General features: G+C 34.7%; 2 protein-coding genes and 1 long non-coding RNA gene across 4 annotated transcripts; 2 read left to right on the top strand and 1 right to left on the bottom strand.

Moving 5' to 3' along the window:
- Positions 1 to 8,203: 8,203 nt before the first annotated feature.
- Positions 8,204 to 9,691, top strand: LOC132062582 (uncharacterized). Its single transcript, XR_009416212.1, has 2 exons — positions 8,204 to 8,515; positions 9,430 to 9,691. It is a non-coding gene; the product is annotated as an uncharacterized LOC132062582 (long non-coding RNA).
- A 5,689-nt stretch (positions 9,692 to 15,380) lies between these two features.
- LOC132063658 (myosin-binding protein 1-like) lies at positions 15,381 to 21,252 on the top strand. Of its 2 annotated transcripts, none has more exons than XM_059456317.1 (4): positions 15,381 to 15,476; positions 16,278 to 17,408; positions 17,893 to 19,249; positions 20,941 to 21,252. In XM_059456317.1, the coding sequence occupies exons 2-3, from the start codon at positions 16,361 to 16,363 to the stop codon at positions 19,245 to 19,247; spliced, it is 2,403 nt and encodes an 800-aa protein (XP_059312300.1). In that variant the 5' UTR covers positions 15,381 to 15,476; positions 16,278 to 16,360; the 3' UTR covers positions 19,248 to 19,249; positions 20,941 to 21,252. The 2 variants fall into 2 exon arrangements, with proteins under 2 accessions (XP_059312300.1, XP_059312299.1); XM_059456316.1 differs by having other exon boundaries at positions 17,890 to 19,249.
- On the bottom strand, positions 21,096 to 24,367 carry LOC132063659 (uncharacterized protein At2g34160-like). The gene is made up of 5 exons (XM_059456318.1): positions 24,114 to 24,367; positions 23,464 to 23,512; positions 23,095 to 23,157; positions 22,521 to 22,585; positions 21,096 to 22,031 (listed from the first exon to the last, which is right to left on the bottom strand). The coding sequence occupies exons 1-5, from the start codon at positions 24,297 to 24,299 to the stop codon at positions 21,882 to 21,884; spliced, it is 513 nt and encodes a 170-aa protein (XP_059312301.1). The 5' UTR covers positions 24,300 to 24,367; the 3' UTR covers positions 21,096 to 21,881.
- Between the last annotated feature and the right edge of the window lie 1,133 nt (positions 24,368 to 25,500).

The raw sequence follows: 25,500 nt of genomic DNA, 5'->3' as shown, positions 1-25,500 counted from the left end.
ATTATGTTTTCGGAATTCTGTAAAATACCGAATACCGAAATTAAATTACCAATACCGTACGAGTAAAAGGGGCTAAAGGCAAAGGCCCATTGTAAAACATTTCAAGTCCGAAATCCAATAGCCAATAGCCCAAATGCGGAAATCCAACAAAAACGGCCCGTATCCGTAAAAATCCCCAAGAGTACAAGACCACAAGTCCCCAACGCAACACTTCACCTTCAATCCTTCATCGTCGTCATCGATCAGTTCCTATTCATCCCTAAGTAACCGACATCGTCTCATCGTCTCATCGTCGTTATCGATCACTTCACCTTCATCCCTAACCCCTTAACCCGACCCATTTCATCTCAGCCTCCAAAAACTGTATCATCTCAGCCTCCAAAAACCCCTTAACCCGACCCGAACACCCCTTTCAGAAGGCGCTGGCATTGTTTGCGTGAACGACAACGTTTGAAGTCGATTACTGGTTTCTGACGTGTTTAACGAGTCTAAACTTGACCAGCTCACATTCCTGCCTCCGTATGGTGAGATTCACTAATTTAAGCTTCTTTAATAGCTTCTGTATTGTATTTTTTTGATTTTGTTTTACACATCCAATGTTTCGTTGTTGTTGTTTTTTGGGAGAGAAAGATATAAATTTAGCGGAGATTAGTTTTAATTTCGTTTAAACTAGATAAGTAGTTTTTGCTATGTAATTTAGCATTTCGTCTGCTTTTCAATCCTGTTTTGATTTCGATGTGGTCTTTAGTATTTTTCTTTTGTTTTAGTTTCCGTTCTCGTCCTCCATGTTTAATATCCGGTAGTTTTATTTTCAAGCCGTTAGAACTTAGAACCTCTTCACAAGTAGTCAAGTTAAATGTTTAAATTCGAAATGATTTGTTAAAGTTTATCACCATGAATTAATTCAGCTCCGTAGTTGTTCTAGCTGTACTATTGGCTTTCGTAAAGCATGCCCTGTTTATGGCTTCTCTCAATGTGTCCTTGTACATTTATATTGAGTTTAGTTTAAGTCTTTGTGCTGTTAAGATTGTGTTCCGCATGTCGGATATGTTATTTTCCTTTATGACTTCACTTTCTACAAAAATAGGTGTTTAGGATCAAAATGACGTTTGTTCTCAAGTGTTGTATACATCCAAAGATTTTAATCATCTTCCCCGTTCGTTTTCCATTTGTTTAAATTTAGTATGAGTTAGTAGTTTAATTCTATTTCATGTAAGTTAATCTCGCCAATCTTGCTCAAATTAATGGGTTAGTTTCTTTTAGTTCTTCATCCATTTTAACAAAGAGTCATGTTTGACATCTCGTTGCTATTGATATTTGCTATATATAAGTTCAAATGGTTGCCAAGTATTTAAATGTCTTGCTATGAGTTTAACTTAATACGAGTATGAGAAGACGTTTATTATTTAAATGGTAATGAGATATGTTAAACTTTTGTGCTAAGCTTTCTATGTCCTTTTTCTCAAATTGTTTTCCTCTAGTTTTATATTTAAGCATTAGCGGTTTGAAGTTTTATGTGGCAGTGATCCCTTTCTCCATTTTTTGCTTGAGTATATGCTTTTGAGTCGAGGTGTCGAAAGTGGCTTAGAGATTTAATTTTCCTTGTCTAAGTTGGTCTATTTTCCCAGAATGATTCCTAAGGGCTAGCATAATATTTAGTTATTAATGTTATCTGTAGAGTTGGCACCATTATGTTGCAAGTCCAACCCCACAGCCCATGCTTTTCATTTCCAATGTATTTCATATCTCCGTGTATTTACTCTTGCACATCAAGGCTTTTTTTTTTTATAACCGAGAATCCCCACGTCATGTTGGTAGACCAAAGCCCTGGGCTCATTCACATCAAGCCTTTTCGCATTCATTTTCTTTTCAAAAAGGCTTAACTATACAAAATCGACATACAGCTTTTGATGTTTTGCGATTATGCTAGTTTAGAAATTAAAGTCCTTATGTACTCGGTGCGCATAATCATGGAAAAACAATTTTGCCACTCGGGTGCATAGTGTTCATTTTCTTGCTAGAATGCTAGTTCATTCATGTGTTCTCGTTATGTTCAAGTAGTGAATCTTGTTAGGCATTTGATTTACATTTAATTAGGCTTCAATCCTTGCAGACATCGCGTTCGAAGAGCTATAGCGATTTGTATTTTGGGTCCGTCGAGGAGTAAGCCAAGAAACCATCGTAACCAAGATTGATAGTAATCGAACTCCGAATGTGCCGACGAGAAACGTTGTGCCAAGAAACCATCTTTCAGCGTAACCGCCGTCTCATTGTTCGGGCTTTGAAGTGCTTCTGTTCTGGGGATTTAGCCACTGATTTCTCAAATACTGCTAGCTACTTTTTGGGGTTGTCGTTTAAATAACTTAAGGATTTTTAAAGATCTAATTAGAATGTCTTCAATTCTGGAACTTTTGTCCAGTTTGGTATACAATTTCTGCCCAATTAATTTTAAGAATATGTTGTCATGTTGTTACTAATTACATTGACCCCTTGCATAGTATACTTGCATTCTAATACAGTGGACTTTGACTTAAATATGGTATTACCGAATACCGTACCGAACCGAAGTTTGATTTACCGATTACCGAACCGAAGTTTGAAAGTTCGGTATTTGGTATATGCTTTGAATTACCGATTACCGAATTACCGAACCCGAACTTTGAAAATACCGAACCGAATACCAAACGCCCAGCCCTATTAATTTGTATTTGACTAAATCATTTCAAAAGTGATTTCATTAATAATTTGTGATTGACCAATACTTTCAAGAAATAATGTAAGTGTCAAATTATGATAAATGAAATTTGCTACTATTGTAACTATGATTCTTTTATGTGGATAATCTTGCTATAAAAGTAAAAAGCACTTTTTAGAAAGAAAAAAAAATACCTTTTCAATTTCTAATTGAAACCTTGAAATAACTTATTCAAGTACTCAAAATCACTTACTATTTATTTTTTAAAAGTTTGATTAAACAATTGATTTTCAAGTACATGTGTTATAGCCCGTATTTCGTGCGTTCGATATTGCGAGACAATGCGAGAAGTTAAGACAAGACTATGTTCGAAATAATTTTAATGTACGAGTTGTTAGTAATATTATTTATGAACATCGGAGGTATGGAAATATTGAGAAAGGCTAAGGGTAAAAAGGAAAATTTGTAAAGTGGCATCATGGGAATAATGTGGAAGGCTAGGGGCAAAATGGTAATTTCACAAAAGTTCAAGAAAATTCTTGAAGGGCCAAAGTTCACATAAGAAGAAACTTAGTCTTCTTTGTTAATTTCCAAGAAAAGGAAGAAAATTCTAGAAAAGAAAGAAAGGGGGGCTAAGTGTGAATTACAAGAAAGAATTATATGGACCAAAGCCAGATACGGCACTTTAGTCTTCCTTATGTGGACTTAAGAAAATTTCAAGAAAATGGAAGAATTTTCTAGAGAAGGAAAGAAAGGGAACATGTGAACATATTTGAGGGACTTAAGAATAAATATGGATAAATGTTGGGAGCTAATAACATATATATGTGTGTATGGTCATCATTTTAATACAAGAGTGGAGAGAAAGAAAGAAAGAAAGAAAAGAAAAAAAAAAAAAAAAGGGCCAATTCGGCCAAGAAGGAGGAGAAAGAGAAGATCAAAAATCTTGCCCAAAAATTTTTGTCTCATGGTATTTCTACTAATTCAAAGATGCTCTCCAACATGGTATAATTGTTGAAGCAAGAGAATTACTCTTTGGTGCAAAACTCCAACCTTAGCTAAGTTGAGAAGTTGTGAAGGAAAGGTAAGAATTCATCTCCTTGTTATGTTATGATGGTTTGGTAGCTTGGAATGAAGTCGTCGACGTGTAGTTTGTTGATGTAGTTCTTGAAGTTAAAGGTTAGAAATGTGTTATTGATGTTTCGTTTAATTTGAGAGGTTGCGGATTATGTTGTAGCGTTGGTCGGAATTTAAACAAAATGTCGTTGGATCATGTAAACAAGTTATTAATGTTAAAGGTGTTTTGAGTAAAATTATTGAAGATTTGGAGATATGATTGTTGGTTTTATTGTTGATATTGTGCCGAGTTCCATTAGTTGTTGTTGTTGATTTGAAGCAGTGAGAATCTCGGGGACGGCGCATTTACGGTGAAATGTCAAAATTTCTATAGACAAATGTTGATTCAAGATTTGGATTTGGAGACTCTAACTAATGTTTGGTAAACATGACCAAATCGTAGATTTTGGTGGATTTCGCAACCCTGATTTGGAGTAAGCGAAGGAGCGGAAAAGGTATGTAAAGCTCACCCTTCTTTTCTTGGCATGTCTTAGACGTAGTAGGTTTGGACACGGCCTCTGGGACAATTCCTTTCCTAGAAATCCGAGACTGAAATTAGTTACTATTCATTCAGTAGAATTGAACTAGAAATTGTGTGAAATGTTGAAAAAGTTTCTTAAACATTTAGAACTCGCACAAATAGGACCCGACTATCTTAAAACTCTCATAAGTGATGTCTTGGAATGTAACATATGAATTGTGTACGCCACCTCATTTGACTCGAGGTGGGCCCATCGGTTCCGTATTTTTCTTTATTGCTCCGTTTATCAAACGATAAGTGTCAGAATTTACTTTAACGAGAATACTTCTATGACGACAATGATAACGACGATGTAAAGGAAAGAACATGGTTATGGTACGTATGGACAAGGATTCCATGACTAAGAGCCTTAAGTCAAGAGTCTAACGAGTGCATGAAAATGTTAAACTAGTTTTTGATCGTTAATTCTATTCCTTAGTTATGAAACTATATTCTAAAGGTTTCAAAGCACGATTTTTCTTCTTGAAAGTTTATAAATGTTTTCTAAAATATTCATTTTTCTCCAAAATTCAAGTTTTACGATTTTTTGAAAGTTTTTATCATTAAAACAACGACTATGATTTTATGATGATAATGATGATGCCAGATACAAGAAGAAGTATATGAAACGATATCGTACGATCCTATTCCATGTTTTTCTTTTATGATGTTACTCCATTGTTGGTCTCGCCTTATGATTATTGTTCCTTCGAGGTAGGTGCGCCACGAAGCGATTGGGGCCAACCCAATTCACAAGGGGCAAACCCGGTGGTGGGAGGCAAACCCAACGTGACGGGACAAAATTCCACATTGGGTTTAGGCAAATCACCGCACCGGTTTAGGCAAATCCCGCATTGGTTTAGGCAAATCCCGCATTGTCTGCAAAATCGCGCATTGGTTCAGCAAATCCCATATCGGTTAATGTTGTCCGGGACGCGGGCCAATGATATTATGTGACGGCGGACACTATGTATGTATGTATGTATGTAAAGAGTAACAAGAAGTACGCACGACTCCGCCCTAAGAGGTACTCGAGATGTACGCACCATTTTTTTACAAACACATGCCATGTTCAGGCGTCCATTCTCGTATTACCGACGAGCACAACTTTTATTATGTTGCTACTCATAGCTATATCTCCTATTATGTTACTATTCATGCTTACATACTCAAGACAATGCTCGCATCGACCCCTCTTCTTCGGGGTCAAGGCGTTGCGTCGCGGCGTGTACACCCGACGACGGCTAGAAGCCATGATAGAGACGTTCCGGCGTCAAGTTGGCAAACTCCAATTGTCCCGGAGTGTCGCCGAGTCAGCGTGCCATGCCATGATGTCTTGTTTGAAGTTAGAGACTACAGACACGGGGCGGGGTTTCGAGAGTCGGTTTGTACTATGACACAAGTTCGTACGATACATATTTTATTTGATTTAAAAGCAACAAAGGAATATTTCAAAGAATCTTAGTATGCACACTTGACGTAGAAAAAATTTGTACGTAGTAAGAGTCGAATGGTTCGCTTCGCCCGATTATTGGTCGTGCCCATCACACCCTAGTGAGATCGGGGTGTGACAACATGAAACTTGTAAAGAAATACTTGAGTGCTTGCAACTTCTACAGAAAATAGTAACCTTCATCCCTGTGTTCTCACTTGCTTCGTGTTTTGAATTTTGACCTCGCTTATTGGTTATGACAACCTATTTATAGTGTGGAGCAAGGAATTATACATCATGCGGACAAATTCTTTTCTTTTAATTGATTGGTTGACTTGAATCAGGGTCCATTTAGGTTGAAGCAGTGGGAAAGGTCATACGTGATTGACTATAACATGTTACTTACACGTATGACTTTTTTTCATCGCTCTTTTGATTTAACTTGGCATGCCACATCATTGGCACGTGGATTGATTCTGCGGGCTCCTTCATGATTTGACTTGGCTTGCACATTATTTGACACGTGCATAAATTTAGATTTTTAGGATAAAATAATATCTTCGGCTATAAGGTAGGCTCATCATTTGTTGTCCAATTAAATAGATTAGTTCAATGAAGTTGGGCTTTTAATTAAATTCATATCTATTTAGTTTAGTAATTAATTAGCTCAAAATATTTATTTGGACGAATGTGTTCTATAAATTTAAATGTCCATGTAACCATAAATAATCAATTATGGCAATATTTTTCTTTTAATATATATGAAAAGAGGCACCGACCTTGCTACAAGCCAATAGGGCCACAATTAGATAAATCTGGAGGGAGGCAAATCAGTGTGCTGATTTCTAGCAAATGAGGGCCACAATCATGAAGAGGCATTTGATACTCTGGAGTCATGTGTCTAAGGACACGAAATTTCTTCTACTAGCGGATTTAAGCTAAGTTTTTTTTAGTTAATTAATTTGCTGTTTTCCACTAGACCAAAAAACAAATTGATAGAATGAATAGAACATGCTCGACCACTGCATCCAAATGTTGTTAATATGTCACAAGCTAGAGAGAATTTAACTACCATACATTGTATCTATAATTTTTAAACATAGTTTATATGTAGGTTGAACTTTTTTTTTTTTTTTTTTTTTTAAAGCAAATGTCACGATCGAAAATTAGAGAGAGCTGCCGTTGGCATTTAGGAGACGCATCCATTGGAACTATTCGATTTAGGGGAATTTCATTCAAGAACAAGTTTATGCATTTTAAGAATAATATGTTCGCTATTTTAATATTTACCTTTTAAAAGATTATGAACACTTGAAAATAGATATATTACAGTTTGTTACACATCTCTTGCAAGATTAAAATTTAACTGCATCTTCTCATTTAGAATTACTGGGTGAAAGTTAAAAACCCTCCACATGATTAAGACCCTCATTCCTCTCCAGAACTAATCGTACTTCCTAATATTAATAATTTTAATTTTTTTTTAAAAAAAGATAAATTATAAATTATTTAGAATGATAAAAAAAATTTAGCTGCCATCTTGAGAAAATGCTGTTAACCTTTGACGTCAAGCCCACAGTGATTAAAAAAATTATCTTTTGCATTAGTCAAATTTGAAAGATCAGTTTATACACTTGGGACTTTTATGTTTGGTAATCAAAGATAATTATATTAAAAATTAGCTAAAAGCATCATAACATGAGTTTGCGTTATGCTGGACCCGATGGGTAGGAGCCAAGCCATATAGGTTAATATTACAAACCGAAGTAGAAATGTTTCTACCAAAAGTAGTTCATAACAGGAGGCGAATTTGCATAAAGAAGGAGCATTTTTTTGTGCGGATTGCCCTTCAAAAGCACTGGTCTTTAATTTTTGTCCCTCAAATTGGTGGTCTTTAATTTTTGTCCTTCGCCTTATATCTCAAGGTTTTGGGTTCGAATCACACCTCAGTAAGAAAAAAGAAGAAATTTTTCAAGACAGAGGTTTGAATTCGCAAGTTTTGCATGCAAAACTTTTGCATGCGAGCAGTGCAATTTTCCATTCAAAATTAGCAATCGAGGCTAACTTTGCTACAAAACTCGCTGCGATTTTTTTTTTTTTTTTTTTTTACCGAAATTTGGGGTTTGAACCCCAATCTCGTGTTATTAGGCGAAGGACAAAAATTAAAGATCACCAATTTGAGGGGCAAAAATTAAAGACCACCCCAAAATAAGGGCATTCCTATGGATTGCCCCTCAAAAAGAAGTCATCAAAAAGCTATCTTCTTGCTCCTTCCTTAACAAGCAAAGCCGCCACCCAGTTTTGCTCCATGTAGCTATGCCCAAAGGATGGATCCCACTACAAGAAAAAGGCCCATCAGAGATCGACATTTAACGACAGAGTAAAATTTGGTCCCTAAATATAACTTATAGGGACAAGATTTTCTTCTGGTCTCTAATTCTCATTTTTATATCCTAAACTCACGAAGGTTTAAATCGGGTCTCTAAAAAGATAAAAATCCCGTCCTAATAAGCTAAGCTCAGCGGGAGCGAGAGGCCTCACCACACTAATATAAAAGACTAAACTCATGTTAATTATCCCTCACCTCTCTTTCTCTCCCGTATTTTTCCCAAAATGAAACCTTATCCTCTGTATATGTTTTTTAATTTGAAAGCATGTAAAATTCTTAAAAATCAACTCTTCCAAATATCTCTCCCAAAGGCTGAAGACTCACAAATCGGCGCCCGTGATGACGAGTTGTCAATCTGTACATGTTTGTCTCTTTTCTTTTTTTCTTGACAACCAGAAATTTCTTTTTTAATGAATATTGATTATAGAGAATGATAATATGTTGTACCAATTCTACTGGATATTGATTGTTGCAGTGTGAGGGATTAAAGTGGGAGTATTGGGCTCAATGTGAGGATGGTGGCTAGGGTTAGGTGTTAAGGCTAGTGCTTGGAGAGTGAGGAGGATAAGGGAATGAAAACATCTCGCTTTAGTTGATATTTTAGCTATAGACACAAATTCTTCTATTTGTACAAAGACATATCGAGAATGATTAACTTTAGTAGCTATTGTATTCAGTATGTGTTAGCTTATATTTTATGCATTAAGTATGAACGGATTGTAGAGATTTAAACTATATTTGGTTACTTTCAGATTGTATCTCAGTGGAAGAAGGAAGTTTATTGCCGATTGTTAAATGAATTTACATTATCAACAACAACATACCCGGTCCGGTGGTAGGGGAGGCTAAAGTGTACACAACACCGATGCGAATTTCATCCATCCCGAAGATGTGTGACATCGTCGTCAATCTCGCCAGTCCCTTGGATGATCGACCCCAGGTACTTGAAACTTTCTTTCTTCGGGATGACACGAGTATCCGAGTATCCACCGCACGTCCTCGTCTTCTATTTGACTCCATTCCGAACTTGCACTCTAAGTACTCTGTCTTAGTATCGAAACTTCTAAAAGTATTGTTACTTGTACAATGTATTTGGATAAGTGATTTTACATTAATCTTTATTTGAAAAATGTAATTAGACTAAATATGAAATTGATATGCTTTGAAGGAGATGGAACTATGCAATATTCAGATGTTCCTCTCATTGTTGTTATCTTTCAGATACTTAATCCGATCTTTATGGTCTTTTAAAAAAATTTACTTTTCAATTTTTACAGGGTTTGAAGAGATGAGCTTACAAGTCAAGATGCAAGTTTTGAAGACTTCATAGCTCGAGAATTTGTTATCATTTTGCTAGGATTGTTAGGGGAAAAAAAATTTATATTTTTGCTAAGAGGGTTGTTGTAAACAGTACCATGACATATGCATTATGGTTATATATATAGCGTGATGTACATTTTTTGTGATTAATTACCAAATTTATACATGTATATGCTTAGTTGTATAAGAAAAGTGATCTATTGATCTCTTCTTTATGTGTGCATGTGATTCTATACTAAATACTGTATAATTTTAAAATACATATGATAGCGAAGACTCTTTAAGGACCAGAACTAGGGGTGGGCGTTCGGTTTTTCGGTTCGGTTTTATCAAACTTCGGTTTGAAAAGAACCAAACTGGTTCGGTCGGTTTTGATTTTTTAAAGTTCGGTTCGATTTGGTTTCTTTTTAATTCGGTTTTTTTGATATAATATTAGAAGCGATTCTATTGACACTAATTCATATTCTCAAAAGCAATAAAACATAAAACTTAAATTGAAATCAAAATCAAACAAATACACAAGATATAATCATGATATAGGATTACTAGGTGTTATATACATACCGTAAGAATAATTAAGAAAACACATAAAGGACTTTAATCCTAAAGACACATCCTAGTTACCTTTCTTTATTAAGGATATTTGATTTTCTCGGAATGCAAAAGAGGACTTATTACAATTGGTTTTTTTTTGCTTTAAACTTAATGGACTATTTTAATTTTTTTTTGGGTAATGTATTAAATTTCTGGTTCGGTTTTTTGGTTCTTTTATCAAATTTCGGTCATTTCGGTTTTCGGTTTTTTACGGTGGACACAAACACCGAACCAAACTAGTTCGGTTCGGTTCGGTTTTGTTGAAGTTTGGGTTCGGTTCCGTCGGTATTTATCCTTAAAGAACCGTAACAATCATTAGCGACGGGAAAACTGGTCCTAAAGGTCAATAGCGACCGATAAAATCTGGTCGCTACCCGTCTATAGGCTCCACCGCTAAAGGTCAATAGCGACAAGGTCAAGTCATTGGTCCTTAAAGAGTTTTAGCGACTGGAAAATTTCTGATCCCTAAAGCACGTTTAGGAACCATAAATTTGGTCCATAAAATAGTGTCCCTAGTAGTCGATCTCTTCATCAACCTGCATTCATTTAAATAAGATTTGTAAGTGTCATTTGGGTGAAGCAACAGATTTTTACCTATTTTGGAGTCTATTCGAATTCTCGAAGGTTGAAGGTTTTGTTCCACAACAACTCGCAATTCTTGGAGGAGAGCAATAATCTTTGCTATTGTGTTAGTAGTAGCCGGAAGTCCTTTCATGCAACCTAAAATCTAGTCACCACAACAACAGTCCTGCACAACAATACACAATTCCTGATCCTGAATACTCATCCAGTGTCACATGTTTGCGGATTGCCGAGAGACGAACCATCTGTATTGAGCATAAAGTGATTATTTTTTGGAGTCCTATTTAAGGCGAATAGTTACTGTATTACTGTTATACTTGTTGTCACTGGGGGTTAGTAAGACGTACTCCGGGGCACACATAATGGTATTTGAAAACTAACGATAATTGTGGTGGAGTGGTAAATACTCCTTTATACTTAACCAAAGATCTAGGGTTCGAGTCTCTGGATACAAAATCGCCTTTGTTAGAAAGCACTTTACCCCCAATATAAGACTTTCCAGTGCAAATCTGAATTTAATCGAACCCTAATGTGAACACCGAATAGGAAAGTATTTACAGCGGAGATCTTAACTTTAGAGATATTGAATTGGTTATGGTTCCTAGTGTCGGGCACGGAAATTATTTGCCTTGAAATGGGGCTAAATCATTTCTAATGCAAGACTCTGCAAACGGCCTATTTCCAGTTTAGCTAAAAAAAATTTGTAAAATATCGCTTCACTTTAAAATTATATAAATCGTGGCTAATGGCTAGCTCACTTGGTGAATTTTCTACCTTCTACACCCCCCTCCCCAACTCGTAGTGTAGTAAAAGGATTCATATAGCTAACACTTAGTTCACGTAAACATGTTAAAAGAAAACGATATTATAAATTTTTTATTTAAATACCTTCAACTAGCGCACATATGGATCCATGAATAATGAAAGAGAAGGTAGAAAAGTTGACTATTTTTCATAGAATGAAATCTTATATAAGTGATCAGAGTGAACCAATAATATGTGATAAGATGGTATAATATAAACATGCAAGATTGGAACTTCGCATTGAATAAATGTAAGGTAAAATCTGTACTAGTAATCGAGCCCTAAGTTCAAAAAATGTAGGATTATCAAATTTATTGTTTTGATCAATCCTTATATAGTAAGCAAATAGAAGGATAGGTAAAAATCTTAATTTCAATTCAAAGAAGAAGTTGAATGAAATTTGATCATCTATCATTATAGACAGACAACGCTAACAATCAGCGCTCAACAAATGAAAAAAGCGCTCATTCTCAATTAATCCCTATTCATTCGGTCAAAATCTTCACTTTTCACGCCCTCTAAGTACGGAACAATCAACGAATTCGGGCAAAAAAGAAGAAGACCAAATTTTCCCGTGAAAAAATCCCTCATCTTTATTCTCAGGAGGAATGCATCAATAACTCTGGGAAAAAAAAAAGTAATACGTAAGTGAATACTTAGCAAAAAAATTCTCAAGTCGTAAGCCACTCAAATACAATACATGATGAAATGATATGGCAACCAAAACCAATAATTCTTTCTTTTTCAATAAAACAAAAGAGATGTGAAAAAGGGCAAAAAAATAGAAGAATCTATGATCTCATTTGTTGTAAAGCCATTACTTTTGAATTGGTTGATATGGGCCACCTTTCGGTAGCCGCCCAATTGTAACAATTTGGAATTGGAAAGCCGACTTTCTGTCATTGTCGGCTCTTCCAATAAACCCTCTAACTTCTATTAAAATTGTAATTACACCTCTCTTCTACTTATATATATATTGCAGTCGTTCCCTTAAGTTCTGTTGTATGCAGATTTAAGCCCTTAAATTATTATGTTCCACAATAGTAGAATATTTGAAATTAAGGGTGGTCGGTGGTATAAAGGAAAATGTTTTCCAAGAAATAAGTGAATTTCTTACTTATTTTCTTGTATTCAGTATGTAGGCAAAAAATATTTATATATAATCTAGACAAATACTATAGTAGTGGGGGTGGTTGGTGGGGGCGGGGTGGGGATGGGGATGGGAGTAACGATGAGATGCGTTCAAGGGTGGGGAGGAGATAACTAATGTGGAATACCACTTGTGAAACTTGTTTTCCTTGCTTTTATTAGGGAAGTTATTTTCCTCATTGTTAAGACACTTATTTTCCTAAAAAAATATTTTTCAAAAAATTTGACTAAGGTAAATATTTTCCTCTAACCGAGCACATCCTGAATTTCTGTTGTGTGCAGATTTACAAATAATAAAAGACATGAAAAAAGAAAGACAGTGCAATAATAAAATGTAGAAAATAGATTTTGAGTAATTGTGTACAACCAACGTGTAATTTAGTTGAATAATTATTTTGCATTAGGTTTGCAAATGGTGAGCAAGTTTTCAAGTTTATTAGTACTAATTTCATTCCATTTTAGTTGACCGTTTCCCTTTTGCATGCCTTAACAAATCATAAATAGAAAGTGTTTTATTGCTAATTTACCTTTCTATTCATAAGTAAGACTAAATGTTTAAAAGAACAAGGCTATGCTAATTTTTTTGGCATTTGAACAAGCATAACATCAATCAATTACTTATTTGAACTCTTAAAATTTATGCTACATTTCTAATGTAATTAATACTGATTACTTTGACGAACAATTAATAGTAAAGGAAAATGAAAAAAATTAATTAATTCTATCTTGATTTTGTAAAATACTACTCTGTCCATTCATTTTTGAGTCCGTGGCATTTTGCATCCTTAATGTGTGCCTAATTTTGTGAATTGCACCCTATTTTTATTTTTTATTTTTTATGACTTGCACTCTAACCTCTTCAAATTTATGCAAAACAATAATACTACTCTTTTATGAATAACACATGAGGGCAAAATGGGGAATACAAATAAAAAATCATTAAATAATAAAAAAGAAATAATATTCAATCTAAAAATGACTGAAACAATTCTTTTTTGTCTCGTTCCCCTGCAAATAGGGCACAAGGTAACATCTATTGTTTTTAACTTCAAAAATAGCATAGTTCCACTACATGTCAAGTCTTTAACAAGTATATTTTTTTCTTTGCAGAGTAGAAATCAAATGGTGGAGTTAGTAAACAATGACTCGAGAAAAAAAAAATTGATTCCTTGAGTACTGTTGTTCAATTTGTTCCAAAGAGTGGAACAACATAGACTCAAGGGAATTTAGAGACAATGTTTTCTTTCTTTAGCTTTCAGTTTCACAAACTTATAATTCCTCGTATTGTTACATGTTTATGCCAATCTATTCTTATATCAAATTGGTGAAGACAACACTTGGAAACTTTGCACTGTGATGTGCAATTGAGCCTAGTTTTCATTATGCTTTATTAAACTGAAGAGAAACACTTGTAGCTTTTAAATAATGCTAGTTTTATCTAAAATAAAGTTAAAAATTAAATTGAATTGATCTTTGTTGTTTTTGTTTTACATGATAGTATCTACAATTGTTTTTAACCAAAAAAAAAAAAATCTACAATTGTTTGAAGGCTTGATAGATCTGGAAACCTGTCTTTTTGGGTTGCAAACAAGAAGGTTTGGTAATTCAATACTCCAGTGACAAATTAAAGAAGATTGATATTAAACCTACCTTAAATTTCTTACCTTTCAATATTTTCTTCTTTGAAGGATCTTCAATTCTCCTTGCTTTTATCCATGGATGATTTAGCAGTGATGATGTCTTCAGTGATATTTACGTTTTAATGATAGATGGCGGGAAGATTTTCAGTTCCATCTATACTTTTAAGTTAAAATAAATAAATTTTAGAAAAATGATTTTTTATTTGTATTCGCCATTTTGCCCTCATGTATTATTTATAAAAAGAGTAGTTTTACTGTTTTGCAAAAACTTGAAAAGATTAGGGTGCAAGTCATAAAAACAAATAGGGTACAAATCACAAAACAGAGCACACATTAAGGGTGCAAAATGTCATGGACTCTTCATTTTTACTTGTCCACAATGAATTTTAAACGCTTCTTAAGAAATAATAAATGAAGTGCATAATTTACTATGATACCCATATTAATTAGTGTACCGTCTTAATGATTTGGAAAAAAATTTGATTTGAGATTAGTAATTATGCTATGGGCAAAACATGAAACATAAATTATTTTTCTCTTTATATGCCAAAGTGAATAAGTAAAAGTGAAAATCTATTTTTGGTATGTGGACAAGTGAAAGTGAATGGGGAAGAGTAATTCTTTTTATTAACTTTGACAACTAAAATTGGACCTGGACGGATGAAGTAATGTGATATTACTTGACTCTTAGATATATGTTTTGGTAGGTATGAATTCGGGTCTTATAATCCCACTTTTTAGAGTATAAGGAGGCATTTTTAGTTTTTTCCTTTTTTTTTGTGTAACTCTTAGTTCAAAATACTTTGGAAATGTCATTTCATTAGTTCATACTTATTTGTTTTGAAGAAGATGTGACTTTTAAAATACCAAGACAATTACTAACCGATAGTATTTGCTGATGTTTCAATTATCAAGAAAGAAAATATATGACTTCCAAAATCCCCTATTTGACTAAAGTGAATGCGTGGAAAAAGAAAAACTAAAGTTGAATTAGACTACTTAAAGATGAGTACTAAAATTGAGCTATTGAATACTTGAGGGACGTTTATGCAATTTAGTTCATTTACTTCACTGTTGATAACAACGTGCATATCCGACAGAAACGTTCAAACTATATGTTAAAGTATTAAATAGGTACATGTAATGTACCCCATATATATAATATTATGTGTCTGATCTCTCCATTTTTTCGTTTGAGGCTTTTGGAATTTTTTTACAAAGGGCTGTCCTTTGAGGTATATTTTTCAGTTTCTTGTATCCATAAAATTGAACACAGTTTCATTTGTTAATCATGATCTGCTGCTTTCCTTTACTTTTTACCTTGAAATTGCTGCTATATATGTGCAAAAGCTCTTTTTTTTTTTTTTAATTAATTATATTGGTGATCAAATTCTTGGAAAAAAAAAAAGATTCCTGTTTTTTTTTGTTCTATAGGCTTTGCTAGGACTGTTTGTTGAGATTTTTTTTGATGTCTGTGGCAGATTCTGTCTATGTTATTGGGGTGTTGTATCTTGTTTGAGAACTGGTGTTTTTTATTTGGATTAATTTGAGCACTTAAGTTACTATAATTATGTGGTTTGATTGTTTGGCTTCTAAGAATGAACCCCAATAGAAGTTTTTTGGGTTTGGAAAGTCTGTAGCAAGTAAAAATGGCGGTAAAAGTTGATATTTGGTGATTTTGGATTGAATTAATATGGCATAATATGTTGAAGCAGAAGCTCGGACTTTATGTTGCAGTTGTATAACTAGTGATAAGTGACTTGCACATCTAGTGTCTGATGAATTATGCATCTTGTACTATTACATTTTTTGTTTCCTTCATCTGAGAAATGGAAACTTTTGAGTTTCCTTTCTATGTTTTTTGGAATCTACCTTTGGTATTTTGTAGTTCAAGATAATATGGTGACACATGAAAAATGATACTAATGTTCTGTAAATTGATTTTAGGCAACTTTTTTTTTGTGTAATTGAACTGAATCACATGCGTTTGAAGTCTGTTCGTGTTTTCTTGACATATTTTTACTGTTTCATTGCAGGGTGCATCACAGATTTCGTTGTGCCAAAGTTTAAAAAATTTCTTGGTAGCTGTGTTCAATTATCATTCAAACATTGCACAACTATGGATGTAAAGGGGGCCTTTAGTAAAGGAAAAATTAAAGGTCCTATTACTATAACATCAGCTTTAACTTCAGCATTCCTTGAATGGATGCTCATGATTTTTCTGTTTATTGACGGTGGTTTCGCCTACTTAGTTACAAAATTTGCCCAGTATTGCCAATTGCAAGTTCCATGTTTGCTTTGCTCGAGGCTGGATCATGTTCTTGGCAAGAAAAGGGCTGGATTTTACTGGGAATTAATCTGCCCTGGTCATAAGTTGAAGATATCTTCATTAGTTCTTTGTCATTCTCACAGCAACCTTGTTGATGTTCATGGGATGTGCGAGAATTGCCTTTTCTCATTTGCCACAGTAAATAAGTCGAATGTTGAAACCTATAGATTACTGGTCGGGAAACTTGGGGCAGATCCTCACCTTGCTGATGAGGAGCAAACCAAGAGTTCTTCGGGAATAAGAAAATGTTATTGTTGTAAAGAGGAATGTGTTTCTAGGGGATATGCCCAAAAGTTGTTCAAGATTACATCTTCGTGCGCTGATGCAGCTGAACTGACTAATGGACAAGAGGGGGGTGACACGAAGGAGTCTGCAAACGAACCATCTACATCAGTCGTGGTTCCTTTGCCTCATTTGGAGTACAAAAAGGTCAAGGTTAATTCCGATTCTGAATCAGAAGCTGCTCACTCGGATAGTGATTGTGCTAGGCCTCTAATCCGTGCAAGGGACTATTCGATAGATGATTCTTCTGATAGATGTTTGCATCCGGAACCTCAGATTTTTACTGTCACTGATGACTTTGCTACTGAGAAATTAATACATTCGGCTTCAGTGGTTGAGCCATCAGTTCTTGATCCAGAAATAGACTTAAAGGCTAGAGATTTTGCGTCTGTTGTGACCTCAACTGGAGGTGTTGCGCTTGGTTTAGAGGAATTTAACTGGCAGCAGACTGAACAGAAGACTGATGTATCTGTCCCATCTGATCTTATAAGTTTCGATGAAGTCATCCCCTTGTCCAGTGTCAACGATATTCTTGTTGACGTAGCAAGAGAGACCTGTAAGTTCTGTTTCCTTATTGTTTCATTTCTCTTTTTGTTATCCATTTTAGTGAGTGCTCTATATCTTTTTTTTGTTCCCCAAGATCAAAATGCATTAGAGTGAGTAATTTCTTGAACTTTTGCTGTACTAAGCTTGCCCTCTCTTTTGAACTTCTAAATAGGAAGAAGATTAAGAAAAGTAAATTATTAATGGAGTTCACATTTTTTCCATTTTTGTTCTTTAAACTGTTACTTTTGTTAATTGTCTTCCTACTTGGAAACTATTGCAGCAGCATAATTATCTGGTATCATTCAACTACTTTTTCAATTAACTGAAATCATTCAATTTCTTCCAGTTTATTTATTTTCATGTAACACGCAAAGAGCTATTGAATAGCTTTAAGTAAAATTGAGGTTGGTTTATCAAGTGTATTTTCCACCTTTAATAATGATTTACCTCACTATTTTCTGTATTTATAAATCTTGCTATGATTTCTACAGCAGCAGGTGAGACTAGCAACCAAGTTGTTGAAGGTTGTGGGGAAGTCCCCAGGGCAAGAAGTGAAGATATCCCAAAGAGGGAAACAGAACTGGATTCTAAATCAGACCCAAATGAGGTTAGATTACAAACAGCTGGTTCTTTTGATCTAGGCGATGCTTATAAGCTAGCTGTTGGCAATAGAGCAAGGCAATTGTCTGGTAAGTTTTTGGAGCAGAGGTCATTCAAGGATTCTACACGAATGAGTGAAGATCTAAAAGTCCTACTTAGACAACTGTCTGCTGCTCGTGGTACCGATACTATATTGAGTGAGATGAGCCCGAGGGTGTCTGTAAATGGTGAGGAAATTATTGGAATGCAGCTACTTCACAAAAGGATCTCGCTTGAGAGAAATGAATCTGGTTTGTCTCTGGAAGGAAGCGCAGTGAGTGAAATCGAAGGTGAGAGTGTGTCTGATCGCTTAAAACGACAGGTTGAGTATGATAGAAAACTAATGGCAGCTCTCTATAAAGAGTTGGAGGAAGAGAGAAACGCGTCCTCAGTTGCTGCGAATCAGGCAATGGCAATGATTACAAGATTACAAGAGGAGAAGGCAGCACTTCACATGGAAGCTTTGCAATGCCTAAGAATGATGGAAGAACAAGCTGAATATGACAATGAAGCACTGGAGAAGGCAAATGATCTACTTGCACAAAAGGAGAAAGAGATTCAAGATTTAGAAGCTGAACTTGAACTTTACAAGAAGAAACTTGGAAACATGGCTCTCTTTGAGGATGCGCTTGAGGCCAGTTATGGTTCAAATAAAGCTAAGCAAGCTCATACAATATGCAGTGATGGCAGTTCAACTGTTCCTGGTGATGTAAATGCTGATAAACCAACTAGCGGCAGTAGAAATTGTGAGATGAAGACATCATCTGGAGTCGATAACATAGATAAGGGGAGCAGAGAACAAATTATGATTTGTTTGGACATATTGGAAGAAAAGCTCCAGTTGCTCTCTAAGCATGAGGCTGGCCAAGTCATTGCTAATGTTAACTCCGAGTTTTCAGCAGATGAGTGGGTTGAAGTGGGCAATCCTAAAGACTCAGATCATAAGGAGTCTTCTAGAAATAATGGCGAAATAGAGCCAAATGTGCACCTAGAGCCAATCGCAGACACAATGGAGAATCTGAAAGTTGATTTATCAGTTTTGAGCAGCAGACTGAAAGCACTTGGGATAGAACACAGCTTTCTTATGCATTCCATCAACTCACCGAGGGATGGAGATGAGGGATCTCGACTCATTGAGGAGATTTCTGGTCACTTACGGCAGTTGCATTTTATTTTGGATAGATCAAGTGGTGAACTTGCACGGAAATAAAGGTGAATACCTTATGAATGGCACATCTATCTACTTATTACTAGGAGTTAGTTTTCCTTAGGGTTATGGAAGTTTGATTTTCCAATGACTGGTAATTAGCTGTGCAGTATGTTCATTTAGGGTATATGACTTTCAGTTGGCAACACCTTATTTTCCCTATGGCTTGTCTTGCCTTACTCTGTTCTTCTAGAAAATCTCATCTAATGTAGGTGAAAATTGATTACAACGTCTTATGCATGGCATGTTCTGTCGTAGTCCATATGTTTCTTTGCTTTCTTGTTTCAGTTTGATTAGCTTATGAGGTCAATAAAGATGCGATGAATTCTATCATTTTGTGAAATTACAACAATTGAAGTTGTGCAAATGGACATCTGGCACCAATAGCAGTAGAAATTTTGGGCTTTTAGGTGTTGAATTTTCTGCACTGAAGGCTCATACCTTCGATATGCTGTACGTTATGGACTTACGAGTGTAACGAGAAATTCAAGAGTAATGCTAATATGCTAGAAGTAATGGTTTGTAGGCATTAAAGTTACAGAAAAATCAATGAGATAGGAGAAGATAGAGACATTCTTCGATTCTTGCAAGTATGGTCAACAGGTTCAAAGATTCTTGCAAATAATATAGTGAAACTTCTATTGCTGCATCTTCCGAAGAAATAAATTTTCAAATGAGTTCTTTTTCCATATATAATTTGAAATCAAGATCAAAGTACTTTGTTTCATGACTGATAACTCTTTGAGATTTGGTAGACCGTTCATTATACCATTCTCCACTTGAATTTCATACTTGTTTCACCTACTACCTTTGCTGTGGGAACCAAAGCCCTTGGGGGTAATGTAGGTCATAGTTTTGAGTTGATGCGATTTCATTGATTATTTTGGAAGTGTGAGAAAGGTTAAGACTTTTTTCAAAATAACCGGTGTTTTTACCTTTTCATTTTGTTTTAAAATAAGTGGTGTTTCACATAATCAAGGAGGCATTAATTATGTTATTCCAATCTTACCCTTATTTAAACACAGAGAGTTTTACATAACCAAGAAACTACTGAAGAGCTACATCTTTTTCAAGGTACCTATTAAGTTAGTAACATACATCTTACTTTCTATGAATGAGTAATTTTCTCAAGAGGTGTGCCAAACTAAAAACACCACTTATTTTGAAATGGAGGGAGTATTAAGTTTAGCACAAAGAATCCCACATAAATTAGTTCGTATAACAAAATAGTTGCTTGATTTGCAATATACGTCTTTAGGAATTTATTGTTTTCCTGAAAAATGGCATGGTGGATATTTCACTTGTTGTGTTATGCTGTAAATATGGTCATTTTCTACTGATACTAGCCCGATTGATTAGAGATAGCCTTTCCTGAAATCTTGCACCATGGAAATTTTGTTATCTCGAGTCTCGGTAATTGTAAGCAAATTCCCTCTTCAAACCAGTGATTTTGCATGTTGATATTGATAAAGACTCCTGACTTGGGAAATGCAGTCATAAACAGAAGTCCGGACTGAAACTAATATATATGCTTGAAGTCGTCCACTCCCCGAATCCTACTTTGCATATCAGTTGAATTCCTTGTTATTTCGTTGCCCCATTTCCGCGTTTTATGCTTTTATTTTTTATTAAATTTTCCCTGCTTTAGGTGCTGCAAAAGATTCTATTTGACATATTCATTTTGAATTCTTTGCAGATTAAGTTAAAGATGGTTCTTTCTCCTACTGCATGAAGTGTACAGTTTCTGGGTGAACTGTGAACATGGTTTCTCCCATTAGTAGAAGGCTACAAGCAGCAATTTAGCATTGTGTGATATGTTTTTCCAATGATTTCTTGCTTTTTCATCCTTCCTTTTTTTTTTTCCCCCCTTTTTGATTCATTTTACTACATAGGTTTGAGTAAAGATTGCATGTAAAGTTGAAATTCAAGAGAATTTGATGTAAAGTTCTGCTGGAGTGGCTTGAGTCCTGATTTTAATATAGTGGATTATTGAATTTGTTGTGATAAACTTTGTTCTATCTAATCTGCTATTATTCTTGTTTTTCAGATTTCTTCAGTCAGGATGGCTTTCCTTTAATAAAACTATGAAAAAAGTAGAATCCCCTACTTTTTTGGAAAACATGTGTGCTCGGACTCTTCCAAAATGTCTAGGGGCCTGTCGGATCATCCAAAAGTTGTGCATTTTGGTCAGTCACACGTACGATATTACTTTTGAAGAGTCTGAGCAACATAGCTCAAAACAGAAAAACTAAAGAATGGAGAAAATAAAGTATCCAAACAAAATGGCTAGAGCAATGTGTAGAGGCAGCAGAATTAAACTAACAAAACAGCAATCATATTATATATGTGCTGTATCTTTGGGAGATACAAGTTTGAAAAAGGGAACTGCAAAATGTGACAAACTCTATAAGTTATATGGAGGCAAATCCTAAAAAGCCACAACTCACAAACAACACTCTTGTTGAGGGTTGCCTTTGCTGTCACTCTGTGTTTAGCCTCTCTAACTTAAACTTAATAGTAGTAATAATAATAAAAAGTATAATAAGAAATAATAGCAGAATAGTATGATATGTAGCATCCTCATATCTAGACTGAGATACAGTAAGAATGAGATTTGAGCATAGACAAGAAGTAATTCTACTTCTTGGTTTGCTCCTTATTGTCATTGGCAATAGTAGTATTCTTGTTGGTTGCTGCACCATCTTGTGCTACTGCACGGTCACTATTATTGTTGTTTGGTGTCATCAGCTTGTCGAACTTCTCGCTCTTCGTCAACACTATCTCAATCTGCAAATTCACAAAATTTCCGTCATCATAAAGGGAGCTCGGTGCACTAAGCTCCCGCTTTGCAGGAGATCCGACAAAAATATGGACCACATGGCAATTGTCATAACCTATGTTGCTCGGATCATCCAAAAAGTTGTTGCATCTGTGTCAGATCCTCCAAATATTATGCATTTTTGGAGGATCCGATACATGTGCAACAACATTTTTTGGAGGATTAGATCTGATACATGTGCAACAACATTTTTTGGAGGATTAACGTTGATCATAAAAATAATAAAGTTGTTATTAAGATGATCTTTTCAGAGAGATGTTTAAAGAGGGATTAGGAAAGAATGTAAGAGATAATAGCAAAAATGCAGAATAGTGATGCAAATTGGTTAGTAGTACGTATGCTTTGTACAGGGAAGAGAAAAAAAAAACAGAAGAAAAAAAGAAAAGAAAACATAATACAACAATTAAAAGGAACAAATTAAAGAATAAATTGCTTACTCTTGCTTTCTGAACCATGCGGCCTTTGGCCTCATCTTTCATTCCAACTGTGGATGTTAAAACTTCTGCATCAAATTCATGAGAACTATATTAGTTAGCTGGCCAAGAAATGAATACTTTTAAAATCTCTATACCATTTTTTTTTTTAATTGTCAAAAGCTAAATAAGTATGTTTTCCTGTCATCTAAAACTATGTAATGTGTTAGGTAGGGAAATTTTTTACTTCTGTTGTGTTTATATTGGATCAAATAATTTAACCATAAGAGTTACAAATTAAAGTAAGAATTCAATCTCTTAACCAAAATTAAACGATAAATGTGCATGTGCAAGATTGTTGATATTTGTTGGAAGTGAACAACGCCACTATCACACATCTGGAGGGACGCAAACAAATGTGCAGATTTTCTACCGAACGAAGGGCTCAAGCATGCACAAGATTTGCTAATCTTGGAAGACACGCTCAAAAATATGGAGCTCTTTTCCTAGCATACTTAACCATGTTGCTTTTGAACGATATTAAGAAATTTATTTAGTTTTTTCAATGTACCTAAAAAGAGTAAACACAATTACTTACTCTTCTCCAAGGCAAATCCACCATTCTTCAAAATCTCAGCAACTGTGACAACCGTAGTGATGGCTATTGACAATTTGACATAAACAAATTAGCAAAAACAAAATCTATTACATTCGAATCAACATCAGAAATAAACAATCATGCTAAAAAAGTAAGCTAAAGTATCTTCTATCATCCTTTTTGTCCTTTTGTTCTGTTTGAGTTTGGTACAAATTGGAAATAAACTGATTTGTTTATTTAACATAGAAATGGCCTTATGATCGAGATAATCAAGTTTGACAAAAACAGAAAAAAAAGAAAAAGAAAAAGAAAAAGAAAAAAGAAGAACAACTTAAAAACAAAATCAAAAAAGAGATTGAAGATTGTTACCCATTCCCAAAGCAGAAAGCTCAACCTCATTATGCTGCTGCATGTACCTCTGCACAAGTTGGAAAATGAAGTATATAATCCTAGCACTAGCATTCTATCACTACATACTTCAAAAGATTTATGCACTAGAAAGAGATTTAAAGAAACTTTCCTTTTCTTTTCCTTACCTTTTGTTAAAATTAAAGAAGAAAAAAAAAGATCATAAGATGTTAAAAAACATTTATTCCTTAGAAAATAGTGGATCAAGTGGATTAATTGGATGAGTAATCAATCCCCTTTAATCGTGATCCAGCTGTGTGTCAAAGATGAGGAAAGTAACTAAAAGAATCAAAAGCTATACCTTCAAAAATTACATGCATGTTACCAGAATTATGTTGCACGGGCTCTCCAAAAATGTTGTTGTGCGTGGATCCTCCAATGCACTAACTTTGAAGGATCGATAAGCATTTAGTGGCATTTTTGAAGAGTCCGAGCAATATAATTCTGGTAGCATGCATGTAATTTTTGAAGGTATAGCTTTTGATTCTTTTAGTTACATAAGACTAGCATCAACAAATTCATAGTTTAGAGTCAGTGAGTTCTGTCAAACTCATTGCATCTATATTCTAGATCTGCCAGTGCTCGACGAAAAAATAAATGAGGTTGTATACCTTAGCAAGGTTGACATAAAAGAAGAGGGGTTTCTTGGTGTTCGACACTTGAATTCTGTTACTCTTTTTCTGAGCCTCATTGTTATTGTTGTTGGTTGCTGGTGCAGCTGCTGGTGCTGATGCTGGTGCTACTGCTGTGGCTGCTGGTGTTGGTGCTGCTACAGGTGCCATTGTTTCAATTGTCATTAGTTCTCTCTTAATGACACACTTTCTCTTTACCCCTTAATTAATTTGTCACTTATTCTAATCTAGCTTGGAAAACTAGTATAAGAGACAGTTAAATAAAGATAGGAATAGAGAGGCCCGATTCAATAGGAAACAATTCCATACCGTACGTGTCTTTTGACCAAGTAAACATCCATTGGTAGTTAATTAGGACAAACAAGTACTAATGGTTGGTTGTTAAAGCATTTGAAAAAAATAAGAACAGTGGTTATGCATGTTACTAGACCTACTAGTGATTTTTCTGGTCTTGCTTCTACTTCGGGACTATTTAAGATTATTAATTTATCATCCAAAACAACCTTATTTTACTTGAGAAAAAAGTTTCAGTTGCATTTTGGAGAATATAAACGGGTGAAGACTGTCCATTGATTAATTTAAAACTCTTGACAGCAAGTGGTATATATTACATTGTTTAGGCTAAAGTCATAAGCGCCCTCTAACTTGTTGGCATTTTTCACTTTGACCCTCGAACTCGGATATATTCCTATTAAACATTTCAATTTTAACAAATGTATACCTATTAGACACAAAATGCTCATATGACAAAAAAGTGTTCTTCACTCTCTTTAAGTGCGTAAAATAAGTCCAAATAATAATTACTCATTAATTATTTTTAGAGGAGTGTTCAGGTGAGGTTCAATTCAAAAATAAGTTTTTCTTTTCCCTTTTCTCTTGGAATATCTTTTTAGATTATTTAAATAGTTTTACTTTTTTTTTTTTCACTCTTTTTGGCCACGTGTCATCATTTCATTCGTCCATTTGCTATAATATTTGCGGAGTTACACAGACCATTTTTTAACATATATCATTTTATGTCTAATAGATACAGGTTTGTTAAGATTGAAGTGTTCAATAGGAACAAGTTTGAGTGTCAAGTTAAAAGATGTGGACAAATTTAGGGGGCTGCTTATGACTTTAGCCCTCTCTTAAATATCGGGAAAACATCATGCTTTTGGTCTTTAATATTTCCCATTCCATTGTTTTTTCATTTTCAATTAATTCAAATAAATTTAAATGCTTAAACGATCATTTAAGTTATGAAAATAATGCTGCAAAGTCTCATTCAGCTTAGCCCAACTTTTTTAGAAAGTCATTTAGATGAATTTTTCAGTGCCAAAAAGATGATAAGGAATGCCTCATCACCTGAGACGGTTCAAGGGAG

This window comes from Lycium ferocissimum, chromosome 7 (assembly GCF_029784015.1).
Source record: "Lycium ferocissimum isolate CSIRO_LF1 chromosome 7, AGI_CSIRO_Lferr_CH_V1, whole genome shotgun sequence".
NCBI lineage: Eukaryota > Viridiplantae > Streptophyta > Magnoliopsida > Solanales > Solanaceae > Lycium > Lycium ferocissimum.
This window is presented reverse-complemented; position numbering and strand designations above follow the sequence as displayed.

Excerpts from the sequence above, each read along its gene's own strand:
- LOC132063658 (XM_059456316.1), top strand. The coding sequence starts at position 16,361 with ATGGATGTAAAGGGGGCCTTTAGTAAAGGAAAAATTAAAGGTCCTATT. Across the intron at positions 17,409-17,889 it reads TGACGTAGCAAGAGAGACCT|CAGCAGGTGAGACTAGCAAC; the intron begins GTAAGTTCTGTT and ends TGATTTCTACAG.
- LOC132063659 (XM_059456318.1), bottom strand. The coding sequence starts at position 24,299 with ATGACAATTGAAACAATGGCACCTGTAGCAGCACCAACACCAGCAGCC. Across the intron at positions 23,513-24,113 it reads TTTATGTCAACCTTGCTAAG|AGGTACATGCAGCAGCATAA; the intron begins GTATACAACCTC and ends CAACTTGTGCAG. Across the intron at positions 22,032-22,520 it reads GCATGGTTCAGAAAGCAAGA|ATTGAGATAGTGTTGACGAA; the intron begins GTAAGCAATTTA and ends GTGAATTTGCAG.